The following is a 12,653-nucleotide window of genomic DNA, read 5'->3' as shown; positions in this document are numbered from 1 at the left end:
CAAAACCAGCTAAGGGGGGCAGGTTTGTCCTACAGGTCAGTTTGCCAATTCCTGACTTATCAATTTTGATTATGAAGTCTAAGCTTTCCTGAGGATGCATTTTAAATCTGTTATTGCTTTTTATATCCAGACCAATCACAACATCCATCTTAGGAAAATTTTAAAAGCACATCTATGAAGTTGTTTTCTGACCCACTATTTGTTGGATTTTCAGATATAACATTTTCGCATCTTGCTATGGCTAATATTTTTGGATGCCCTGTGGGGCACATTTCTTCATTTAGAAATCTTCATAGTTCAATCAGTCATTCTCTAATTTTACCACATAAAAATAAAGTGATGCGTGCCTTTCCCGACAACACCAGTGCCTAATTAGCATCCTTTTTTCAGCTTCTCTTTCGCATTGAAGGTAAATATGAGTAAAAGACCCTCAGTCCTCCAAATGATGCCAAGAGTCCAGCAAGACGTGAACAGCATTTTGCTATTTGTGAGCAAGGGACTGGAGATGCCTTTTCTTGACTTTTTTTCCTCCCTGAATTTTTGTTGAAAATGAGCTCCAGTCCAGAGTGTGTGCTCATATTGCTAAAAGACTGGGTTATTACCAAGTTAGGACTAACTGTAATGATACAAATCTGTTACCCAATTACTCCCATTCATGGTCTTCACTTCTAGGAGAATTTCTCAAGTTATTAAACACGATTTTATAAGTATCTGAAAGCCAAACAAGAATTCTGGAGGGTAAACTCCAACAGTGCATCATGAAATCAACAAACATTGTCACAATGGACTCTAAGTACTTACCTATTAGGACCAAATGGAAAAAACAAAAAACAAAACAAAACAAAACACACAAATTAAGCGCATTCCTGCTTTTCGAAAGGTCTTTCAACTGGACTTATCCAAACATTACCTCATCCCTTAAGGAATGAAAACTTAGTTATCTGCAGCATTCAAGCCTCTATTCATCACCTCATGGCCCACTCCTCCTCCCAAACCAAATACTCCATTGAATAGCATGAGGATATGTTCTCTTCTGATGGAGCTAGAGAACTGAGGAGTCATAAATACCTCCTCCCCACCCCCAAGTCTAAACATCAGGTTAGCGGCTGCTTTGGAGTCATATTCTACAAGACCATGAGCCTGCCTTTCATCTTCTCACAAGCACTCTCTTCCAGCCTCTGAAGATAATATACGGCACGCTGATTCAGGTGGAGAGGCAGAAATCTCACAGGAAAGACTTAAAATCCAGGTCTGTCGACATGTGAGAAGGCCCTGTGTTTCTCATCAGCTGGCTGCTTTGCAGACGGCCACATTCCTGGAGCTCAACCAATGGCCTCACCTGATGGAAAATGCTTACGAACTTATAAATCAACTTTGAACACATTCTCTCAGTAGAAATAAAACAGATTGTTGGCTCCCAATTGCCTGAAATGTGCATATCAGCTTAGATAAACAATTTAACAATTTGAGACAATTAAGGACTAAAAACTCTGAAAGTTCGATTAAAAGGAGACAATAGCGAAATGCTTTGTTTAGGGCTAGGAGTTCTGTAAGTCATACAGGAATCACAAATAAAAATAACAGATAACTGTAATTTTGTTTTCATCCCAAAAAAGTTATAGACTGAAGTTAAACAGTGGGCCTATTATATTAGTGCAGTGGTTCCTAAACCTGGCTACATGTTATTAGCATCACCCAGAGAGCTTTAAAAAAATTTCCAATGCCCAGCCTGCACCCCACTCCAATTAAATCTGAATGTAGGCGCTGGGAGGTGGGGCCCAGGCCATCATACTTTTTAAAGCTCCCCAGGTGACTCCAGTGCACAGCAAAACTTGAGAACTTCTGCACTGGCCTTCTGAAGCTTACTTAGCTTTACAAAATCTCCTTAGTGGACGACAGCTTCCCTTCCCTACGTCTGCTGTAGCTTCTTTACGGCTGGGAGAGGGAATAAAAAATGATGAATTGACAGATTGACCGCTTGCTAGATAAAAAGAGTCGCACACATATATAAAAAAATACATGCACATATATTTTTATTTCTTTAACTTAGGCCCTGATCATTAGCATATAAATCAGAAAAACTGAGTGCCTTTGAACTTACATATCCTCTCCAAATCTTTAAAGAGCCAAATTCTAAAACTCACACGTTAAAAAACCACACACACACAAACAAACTTTAATCACCTTGAGGAACCATGATCCGATAATATATTTAATAGGCAATAGTTCATTCATCAATACACAAAAAAAACCCCAAAAAACCCAAAACCTAAACTTTGATTAAGACATGTGCCCTTAGCAAGAGCACTTACAGTTAGAAAGGTTTATTGGTAGCACTTTGAGGTAGCATATTTTGTAAAGTAATAGAAGTCACAGAGCTGCTCTGCAGTTTCTCTTGGACATAAAAGGACAGGCCATCAGCCGTTGCTCTTGGTAGAGAAAAGTGAATTTGTCTGTACTCGTTGCCAAAGTCAGGCTGAGCATAGTCCCTCCCGTCTTGCCATAGCCATCCCTCCACTACACTTCACGCATTGTGGGTTTAGGAATAGGTAAAGGCATTTCAATGCTTCTTTCCTCTTGGTGTGGTGACATCCCAGGCTGTGGCACCAATCTTTTGCCACATACAGCGCTCACTGGCAGGAGATGCATGCACCCAGTAGGAAGAAAAACAGGCCATCACAGTGCCTTTTTTTAATTGGCTCTAACAATTTAATTAAGAGTGACGGACTCCTCTGAGGCTAAAAGAAGTTTGTTTCTGAATATTCCCTCCATGATTCTGGTCCTTAAAAGGCTCTTCTTTTTTCTCCGAGTACAATATTTTGGGGTATCATTAAGCTTTCTGCAATTGTCCTGCCAGGTTGGTGAGCAGAAAATCTTAAAATAAAATATCCACACACAAATACAAAAAAAAAACTGGGTGCAGGAGCAACTCCAAAAACAGACTTCCATTGTGGAAGCTGAAACGACACAAGTTTATAGTTCAGGAAAACGGCCTGCTTCTTTTTGAAAAACAAATGTAAATATTTAGCTCAGCTCTGCATTTTAAATACAAATATACAGTCAAAACAGGCTAAGGATTAAAGCTGCAAAAATGGTCCCACCAACATCAGACAATGGTGCAGGTCAAATTGTTGCCCAACGGTCACAGATTAAAGGGATGTCTAACCCCTAAAAGCCCTTTCGTCCCAATATATTCAATACTTCTTGTTTGAAAGTTGAACCCTTAGGAGGAATTGATATACAAATGAATACAAATAGCACATGTCCAGACAAAAAAGGGCATGAGCTGGGCCTGAGTTGCCACTTAAAACTATCGTGATCATACAAAATCCTCAAAGGCTGCCTAGAACAAGGGCCTAAGGCATTCCTGAACATGCCAGCCACCCAGGTCAACTGCTGACCCAAAGTCAATGACACAACTGAGTATTAGACTTCAAGTATCCAAGGTGCTACAAGAGCTGGTCCTCTCCAGGACTCAGGCTGACTCTCAGAAGCCTCCTCCCTCCCCCACGACATCCCACTGTACAAAAGCTGAAGCACTGCTTATGGTCACTACAAAACACAGGAGTGGGAGGTGAGGAATAAGAGAACTGATCTCTGAACTATACCAGCCTAACAAATACAAATAAATTCTTTAACATTTTGTACAACTAGAAGGTGCGTGAACTGGTATTCAAGCCATCACTTTAAACTCTTTCTTTTCTCCCCTTTCTGTATCAAACAGGAAAATGGTTCCATTGGGTTAACAGTGTCATTTTAAAATGCTATAAATTAAATAAGTTAGTTCACATTTTTTCCCTCAGCACTTAAGTTACAGTTAGTCTCTAATATGCTTTTGAAGTTAGCTTCAACAGCTCCAGGTCTCTTCGGCGGACAGTGCCAGCTCTGTGACAACCGTATTCATCCAGCTGCAAAGGTATGAATTGTTCAAGCAGCCCGAGGCCCTCTCCAGCAGGGCTAATAAACAGCTTAGTCCACGATGGTTTAAAGTTTCCACTGAATCCCAAAAATATGGTACTCCCTTTAAAAAACAAACAAACAAAAGTTCGATTTGTACCTCTACTAGTTCCAGGCAAGATAACGTGGGAGGTGAGGCGGAGGTGAGCAAAACAAAGACGGCTATGAGACAAAAACCAAAAACACTCTACTTCCTTACGTCAGAGAATGAACTCTTACCCCAAATAACAAGTAACCTCTTGCCCCAAATAACAAACCACATCCCAACACACTTCCTCTAACACTGTCTCCTGATTTAGAAATTATCTTCATGATACACCCCCCCCAGCCAAACAAGTTCGTGAAAACAGTCTGGTAGATACACTCCACCATAAAAATGCGTATGTTGCTGGCCCCCTAAGAACGTCACAGAAGAATACAAATACAAACCTTTTTTATAAAGGCTGGCTGGTTTGGCTAATCCCAGAGGAATTAACGAATCTGAAATATTCAACTGCTTTATCTCTCCTCTTGTGCTCAACAGGATAACTGACCTGTAAAAGTTAGAAAATCCGAGCAAATTTCAATAATTCAGCATGTATTTATTGCATACTTCTGAACTGAATGCAATATAGAAATACTAGATAAAAGCAGAACTCAAAAAATAAACAAAAAAACACCCCACATGCCTTTTCATCCTTGCTGTTACAAGTGTCCACTTCAGTGTCCCACCTACAATTTATGTTGCTATTACAAGCAGTCTCTAAATGTAGGGAAAACAAAACTCATTTAGGTCCACTGACTTAGCGGTTAGCTTGGGACACAGCTCTTTCACAGAACAAACTATTTTAATAGAGGATGTTGGTTTTGTTACTTTCAGATGCTCTATATATCTACTTACGTTCTATTATCTATTTACTAAGTAAATGAACAAACTCCAATCCAAAAAATAAAATAAAAAAAGAAAGAAAATCTGTTCCCTATGGTTTGGTTTCAATTATTACTTTTATTATGAGTATATCAGCACATACATTCAGATCTGTTTGTGGATTCTCTCTCTCTTCCGATCTCTCTCTCCTCTGCCACTCCTACACTGGCTTATTTTAATACCTGATAAAATAAGCCCCTTGTATTATTGTAATTTGTTTAAAAATATTTTATTACTCTCCCACATTTATTCTTCCAGATGAACTTCATTATCAACTGACAAATTCAACAGAAAAGTAAGTTATTAGGACACTAACAGAAATGTGTTAAATTTGTATTTTAATTTGGGGGGGGAGGGTCACTCCATGCAGCATGCGGCATCTTCGTTTCCTCACCAGGGATCAAACCTGCGTCCCCTGCAGGGGAAGCGTGGAGTCTTAACCACCAGACGGCCAGGGAAGTCCCTATATTTTAATTTAGATAGAGTAACATCTTTATAGTATTAATTTTTCCATCCAGAAACAGGGAGTCTCTCCTTTTATTCAACTTTTGTCGTATATCCTTTAGTAAAGTATTTTCTTCATGTGGGTCTTGACATCTCTTAGTAAGAGTCTTAAGTTTTAGGTTGACATGGGTTCTTTGTTGAAGTCTTTCTAAAGCAGTGGTGACTCAATTCAGAGTCAGACAGAGATCTGACCGCAACAATCCCACAGGCCTGACCTTCTTCACTGGGTCAGAATCACTTGGCTGGTTTCATGAGAGCACTTACAGGTCCCCTGTCGCCCACTCCCACCCCAACATACCCAGTCTCCCTGGAAGTCATTGCCAGTTGCCCCATAACGTCTTAACATTTTGTTAAGATGCAACATACAAACAGAATAGTATTCCTAAGTGTACAGCACATTAATTTTTTGCAAACTAAACACCTTTGTGTAACCAGCACCCAGATCAAAAAACAGAGCACTACCAGTATCTCAAAATACTGTCTCCACCCTCCTGCACTGTTGGTGGGAATGTAAGTTGGTACAGCCACTATGGAAAACAGTTTGGAGATCCCTTAAAGAGCTAAAAATGGAAATACCATATGACCCAGCAATCCCACTACTGGGTATATACCCAGAGAAAACCATAATCCAAAAAGAAACATGTACCATAATGTTCACTGCAGCACTATTTACAATAGCCAGGCCATGGAAGCAACCTAAATGCCCATCAACAGATGAATGGATAAAGAAGATGTGGTGCAAATATACAATGGAATATTACTCAGCCATAAAAAGGAATGAAATTGAGTTGTTTGTAGTGAGGTAGATAGACCTAGAGACTGTCATACAGAGCAAAGTAAGCCAGAAACAGAAAAACAAACACTGTATGCTAACTCATATATGTGGAATCTAAAAAAAAAATGATACTGATGAACCCAGTGATGGGGCAAGAATACAGATACAAATGTAGAGAATGGACTTGAGGACATGGGGTTGGGAGGGGGCAAAGGGGAAGCTGGGACGAAGTGAGAGAGTAGCATTGACACACATACACTACTAAATGTAAAATAGCTAGCTAGCGGGAAGTTGCCGCATAACATAGGGAGATAAACTCGATGATGGGTGATGACTTAGAGGGACAGGATAAGGAGGGTGGGAGGGAGTCGTGGGAGGGAGGGGATATGGAGATGTATGTATAAATACAGCTGATTCACTTTGGTGTACATCAAAAACTGGCACAACAGTGTAAAGCAATTATACCCCAACAAAGAGCTTAAAAAAAAAATACTATGTCCCCTTTCTAGAAACAACCTTATGACTTTTTAATAAGTTGGTTTTAATTCTTAAATCTATCAGGTGCCTTGCAGGACTATTGTGTTGCCCTAAACATCTGTGGTGAGCTTTATGTTCTGGATTGTCTTAAGTGGAGTGACTGAGTGTGTATTTTCAACATTAGGAAAAAATCTGTAAAGAAAATTGAGATCTTGGAAAAGAATTCCCTGCAAGTGTCTTAAACCAGAAGACAGAGCTATATGAATACATAGAATGTTACACTCAAATAATCCAATAACTTTATGGGGCTTGTTGAGATCTGGTTCTGTTACGTGTAAGGAGCATAAGTGATCAGATCATCTGATGGTAATTCAAAAGCTAGACAGGCCTTTGCTGCCTGGGAAGCTATGTACCTCTCTTCATGGCTTCACTAAATGAAAGCCTGTGTGTAAATCAATGTCTGTAGCAAAGCCAAGGGGACAGTAAGGTGACTGAATTTATCTTCTTGCCTCCAGGCAGGGTCTGCCCAACCCCCAAAAAGATAGATTTCTCTCCTATGCACCTTTGTTCAGAGACTAACAAAGAAAAATGAATCAGACTAGGGCTCTTAAAAGAGAGACCACATGCATTCACTTAAAAATCCAATTTACTCCCAGGGAATTCCCTGGCAATCCAGCGGTTAAGACTCTGCACTTTCACTGCTGAGGGTGAGGGTTTGATCCCTGGTCAGAGAAATAAGATCCCACAAGCTGCATGGCATGGCCAAATTAAAAAAAAAAATTCAATTTACTCCTTTCCAGTCACTTCCACGTGACCCAGGTGATGACTTCCTATACCACAGTTGCAGCACAATGCTATCCGAGGGTTCATCAGTAGGGCAGATGGCTGCAAAGGTAAAATTGTGTATAAAATTGTTTTAAAATGATAATGAGCCTTCTGAGCAAGTTGGGTACAATGTAGATGAACTTAACACTAAAATGTGGGATACGAATGATCCAAAATTTTGAGCTTTTCTCCTTTCAAGAGCCTTCCCATCACTTGCAAACTCTTTTTTTTTTTTTTTTTTTTTTGGCACACGTGCTTAGTTGCTCCGCAGCATGTGGGATCTTTCTGGAGCAGGGATCAAACCCATGTCCTCTGCATTGGCCGGAGGATTCTTAACCACTGTGTCACCTAGGAAGCCCTGCAAAAACTCTTTTAACAACCAAGTCCTCACTCATCAATGATAAGCAACTTAGATCACACAGGCGTCAACCTAAGACTGGGAAGGAATGACTATCTTTCAAGAGTCCTAAATACCCAGAGTAAAAGGGCAGGTAGACAAACCAAAGCTCAGAGTTAACCAGGTGTCATCTTTAAGGTACCTTAGTCCTCACACAGAGCAAGCTTCACTTACCTTGGAGGGATGCTTGTTTTTAAATACTCTTCCATACGACTGACATCAGCAAAAGAGAAAAACTTTTTCTCTGTCAACCGGAAGGGAACACTGCATGCATCCACAATCAGGAGGAGCACACCCTCACTTCGGAAGGTAAAGTCGGTGCCGTTGATCTGAGAATACAAAAACGTCTTCTGCTGTCATCACCATTTCAGTACCTCCAGGATGGCTCATCTTTCCAGCCCCTTTCCCTCTGTCTTCTAAACCCATGAGTCAAATAATAATTTCAAAATTCAAACTGCATATTCCATTACTCTTCCTCTGCCAACGTATGAAATTGAGCCCATGTTCTCATAGACTTTTGCCTTGACTGGTCTTTAATGGCTGAATAAGATGCTACAAGCAAGGCATGACAGCCCACACTCAGCTGAGTGAGGTGATTCTCTCTGCAGGTTCAGGGCCTTCATTCTTACACACATACTCTCTTCATTAGGGTCAGAGCTTTCCAACTCAGTGATCAGGTGGCAGCCTCTATACTGCAGCTCAGATACTGTCACATTGGTTCAGGAAAAAAATATGTACCTACATGAAATAGATACCTAGTCAGGCAGGTAGATAGATAACCTCCCCCCATTAGAGTTTAGGTTTAGAACATCAGAGAAGCTAGATTGCTTCCTCTCCTTTGTTCCACATATAGTTCTCCTTCAAAATCAAAATGGAAAAATCATAATTTTACCAGGATTTAAGCTACAGGGTATTACTAGATCTTGTTCACAATTACTGTGAACTGAACTTTTCAGTTGTCCTCTTTAAATTAATGGTTTGAGACCTTTTCAAGAAAAAGCAATACCAGATATATCCAAGTCTCATTAATTCCTCAAGCAAAAAGGAGGGAAAAAAAACTTACAAGACTGAAAAATAATTTAAGTCACAGGCATTGTTTCTCTTTAAAGTGTGTAAAATTATAAACTACGTTGAAAGCTAACAAAGGAGAGATGCTCTCTTCACTACACCTGTCCTTGCTTGGAGAAGTTATACTTAAATTTTATTTCTAATCACAAATGATCTCACAGGAATTCAAAATGGCTTTTTTGCCTGTATTTAAATTGGTCTAGTCCAGAGAATAATTCTAGAAGTGCTTAACAAAGACTGAAAGTGATTAGCTTATTTTTAAAAGTCTGAATACTTAGAACTGAGATATATTTGATAAAAAAATATACACAATGATCCTTAACACACCCAAACTGTCCCCTTGAAAAGCACCCCCCCCACCCCCAAACCTGTTGCTTAAAGGAAACACAAAATTTTCCATAAAAACTAAAGCAAGGCCATGCCCAGCGAAGGCTCTTCAGGTAACGCATGTGAAAAGTACTGGAGGTAAATATGACAAAACACAGTCCTCTGTGACCTCTTTTAGGGTCCCAGGCACCCAGTGTGCAGCAATGGAGTCAAACAATGTCTACAGACCCAGAGGAATACCCTACCTGAGACTGTCTGGGCAAAACAATACCTTCTTTAATTACCTAGTGTGTTAGTAGAGCAGAGAGACTCAGCACCCACTTGCTTCCCTTTGCAACTGACACCCACCAGATTCCACGTAAGTAGGCTGGGATGGGTTCTTCATGCAGCTGACTAGATTGAGATGTTGAGTAACAAACTTCATATCAATAAAATTACATAATGGACATACTACAAAATGAAGAAATGCTAATGTAGGGCAGTAGGTATATATACTTGAGAAATCTTTGAGTTACATTTGAGTAGGGATCTTTCTCTCTCTATTTCTTTCTAATTGTGGTAAGAACACTAACATGAGATCCATCTTTTTAAACATTTTAAGTGAACAATATATTATTACTGACTACAGGGACAATGCTGTACAGCAGATTTTGAAAGTTTATGGATTTTACTCAACTGAAATTTTATGCCTGTTGATTAAGAACTCCCCATTTCACTCTCCCCCCTTAAGTAGGGGTATTTTTAACTCAGAGTTGTTAAAAAGTTCTTAATTCAGATTTAAGTTCTGGAGATGGTGATGGTTGCATAATAATATGAATGTATTTCATACGACTGATTTATACACTTAAAAATAGTTAGGATGGTGAATTTTATGTTATGTGTATTTTAACACAATAAAAGAGATTGGGAAAGGAAAAAAAGAGTACGATTTAATTTTGTTCACACGTGTGGATTTGTGAATGTGTTGTCCACCACTTAAAAAAAAAAATGAGCTCCTAAAGAGACCACATGAGACTGAGCCCAGACCCCAGCTGGGTATCAGCTGGATGGCTAGATAGCTCCTACCCAAAGAGCCTTTTATATAGACACACTCAGGTCAACTCGATTTTGGACAGGCCACTTGCCTAGAGCTGGTTACCTTGCTGTCCAGCTTGGCTCTTAGCCCAAATTCCAGTATTGACACTGAGGCCAAGGGTTATGTGTTCATTAAGCTACTTAAAAAAGACAACTAACACTTTGCATCTTCACTTTCCTCATCTGAAAAAAATGGGAGCCAGGCAACCTCAAAATAAAATGCTAAGGAGACTTTAAAACCTTCACTGCCCATATTTTAAACAAACAACTGGGGAGCGTCTTTTAAAAACCAAGGTTAAAACTTCTACGTGTTGATTATCTACAGCAATTTTTTTAAACTAGAAATGCCTTTTCTCCTATAGAAAAGAAATCTGGGTTACCTGAATAATTTTAGCATTTCCCTAAAAGTAATCAATAAACATAACTGAGAAAAAATTTTTAATAAATTTATTTCATTTCATTTATTTAAAAATGCAAATGTTTAGGAGGTATTTACACCTCTACTGTATTGCTCACCACCAATAATCAAAGTGTGATTATAAACAAGTGAACTTTGCCAGAGATAATTCATGTTACCAGGATCAAGTGTAAAAGGGAGAAGCGGAGGCAGTGTACACACCAGATAGTACTTACAGAAATAACAGACAGGTCTCCACGCCGAGTCTCTGCTTGACTGGGTGACCGGAATTGCACAGGGAGGTAGCTTTTATGAGGATCACTTGTAAACACCACCTAGACAGGGAAGAAGTTCCATATCTATGTCAACTGCATCTTCCTCCAAAAAGATCCTTCAAAATAAACTCAACCATATCAAGGCCAATGAGTGGTTTTTGTTTTTGTTTTTCTCTGAACTTTCTGTACATACTTCATAACCTGGAATTCTATCTTTTGATACAGGCTTTAATACAAGAAGTGTATACTACTCATTTTCTGGAGCAATGCCAGTTTCAAATCATTGTAATCTTGTTAATAAAATCAGTTCTACAAATGACTATATAAATACACTTTATATCTAAATCTTTGTAAACATTTCATGCAAAAACAGTCACAATTCCTCCCAAAGGTCCTTTTCAGACCAGTTATCCTGAACTGGGACTCAATCATTCCAGGACAGAGGAAAGAAGTGTAGACGACAAGGACTACCCTGTTTAAAAACTTTTAACGGCCTTGTATGTCATCAGGTCTACATTCCTCCACCTGACCTGCAATATGTGCCACAAACAGAGCCACGCCTTATACACACAGGCCCCCATTTCCCACACACTTTCCCACAAGTGCTTTACCTCCTCTTCTGCCACCCTGCCTTTTCAGATGCTGTTCCCTCCCCAAGAATGCCCTTCCCTTTTTCCTTCTACTCCAAATCAATCCCAATCTCCAAATCCCACCACCCACCTCTGCCCTAAAGGCTGTCTTCTCATTCAAAAGCATTCTTAACTCTTCACACAATTTAGCACTTAAAAATATATGTCCTGGGGAATCCCCTGGCAGTCCAGTGGTTAGGACTTGGCACTTTCACTATCATGGCCCCGGTTCAATCCCTGGTCAGGGAACTAAGATTCCACAAGCCATGTGGCACAACCAAAAAAAAAAAAAATCATGGCAAGAGCAGACAATCATGATATTAAGCATCCAGAAGCTGGACATTCCTCTGAAGTCTCAGATCTGAAGTCAAAAATTCATGTGACTTTTCCTACTTATTCCTAATATACATGTGTTTTTGACATTCAAAAAAAAATTCCCCTCAAATTTCCAAGTAAAAGTGATATCCCTAGATGCTTCAAATACTTCTCAACTGCCAGCTCAGTAGTCAATATATTTTTTAAAAATATTTATTTATTTATTTGGCTGCATCAGGTCTTAGATGCGGCACACAGGATCTTCGTTGCAACATGCGGGACCTTTTAGTTGCAGCATGCGGGCTCTTTAGTTGTGGCACGTGGAATCTAGTTCCCTGACCAGGGATTGAACCTGGGCGCTTCCACATGGGGGGCATGGAGTCTTAGTCACTGGACCACCAGGGAAGTCCCAAGTCAATACATTTTTAAGAAAAGAATTCTGATCAATGTTTCAAGATCAAAGAATAAAGAAGGCTAAACATCAATACATGGAACCATTTAACAAGATAAGCCCAGAATAGTTCTGAAGATGATTAATTATTTTATAAATTATAGTATTTCTTATAATAATTATAAATTATTTGAAGTCTTTTCGGTAATGAAAGACTTTCTTAACAAATTCAACTTGAGAATTAGGCTGGAAAATTTACTTCCCCACAAAGACTATTTGAAAACTTCACTTTAACCGTCAAAACATTACATAGGACAGGCAAGGATTCATAAAGA

At 39.4% G+C, this 12,653-nt stretch overlaps 1 protein-coding gene across 5 annotated transcripts in view; it reads right to left on the bottom strand.

Annotated features, from left to right (window-relative positions):
* Positions 1–2,018: 2,018 nt before the first annotated feature.
* The window catches only part of CEMIP2 (cell migration inducing hyaluronidase 2), a 74,214-nt gene continuing 63,579 nt past the window's right edge, over positions 2,019–12,653 (bottom strand). For 4 of the 5 annotated variants that reach the window (XM_057723715.1, XM_057723713.1, XM_057723712.1 and 1 more), the window contains 4 exons: positions 10,945–11,043; positions 8,017–8,171; positions 4,387–4,490; positions 2,019–4,021 (listed from right to left, as the gene is read on the bottom strand). In XM_057723715.1, the coding sequence (XP_057579698.1) occupies positions 3,825–4,021; positions 4,387–4,490; positions 8,017–8,171; positions 10,945–11,043 (555 nt within the window). In that variant the 3' untranslated portion in view covers positions 2,019–3,824. The remainder of the gene's footprint in view (positions 4,022–4,386; positions 4,491–8,016; positions 8,172–10,944; positions 11,044–12,653) is intronic. The other variant, XM_057723716.1, reaches the window with a different exon arrangement.

This window comes from Hippopotamus amphibius, chromosome 2 (assembly GCF_030028045.1).
Source record: "Hippopotamus amphibius kiboko isolate mHipAmp2 chromosome 2, mHipAmp2.hap2, whole genome shotgun sequence".
Classification (NCBI taxonomy): domain Eukaryota; kingdom Metazoa; phylum Chordata; class Mammalia; order Artiodactyla; family Hippopotamidae; genus Hippopotamus; species Hippopotamus amphibius.
Note: the sequence above shows the minus strand (reverse complement) of the source record. Positions and strands in the feature narration are given on the sequence as shown.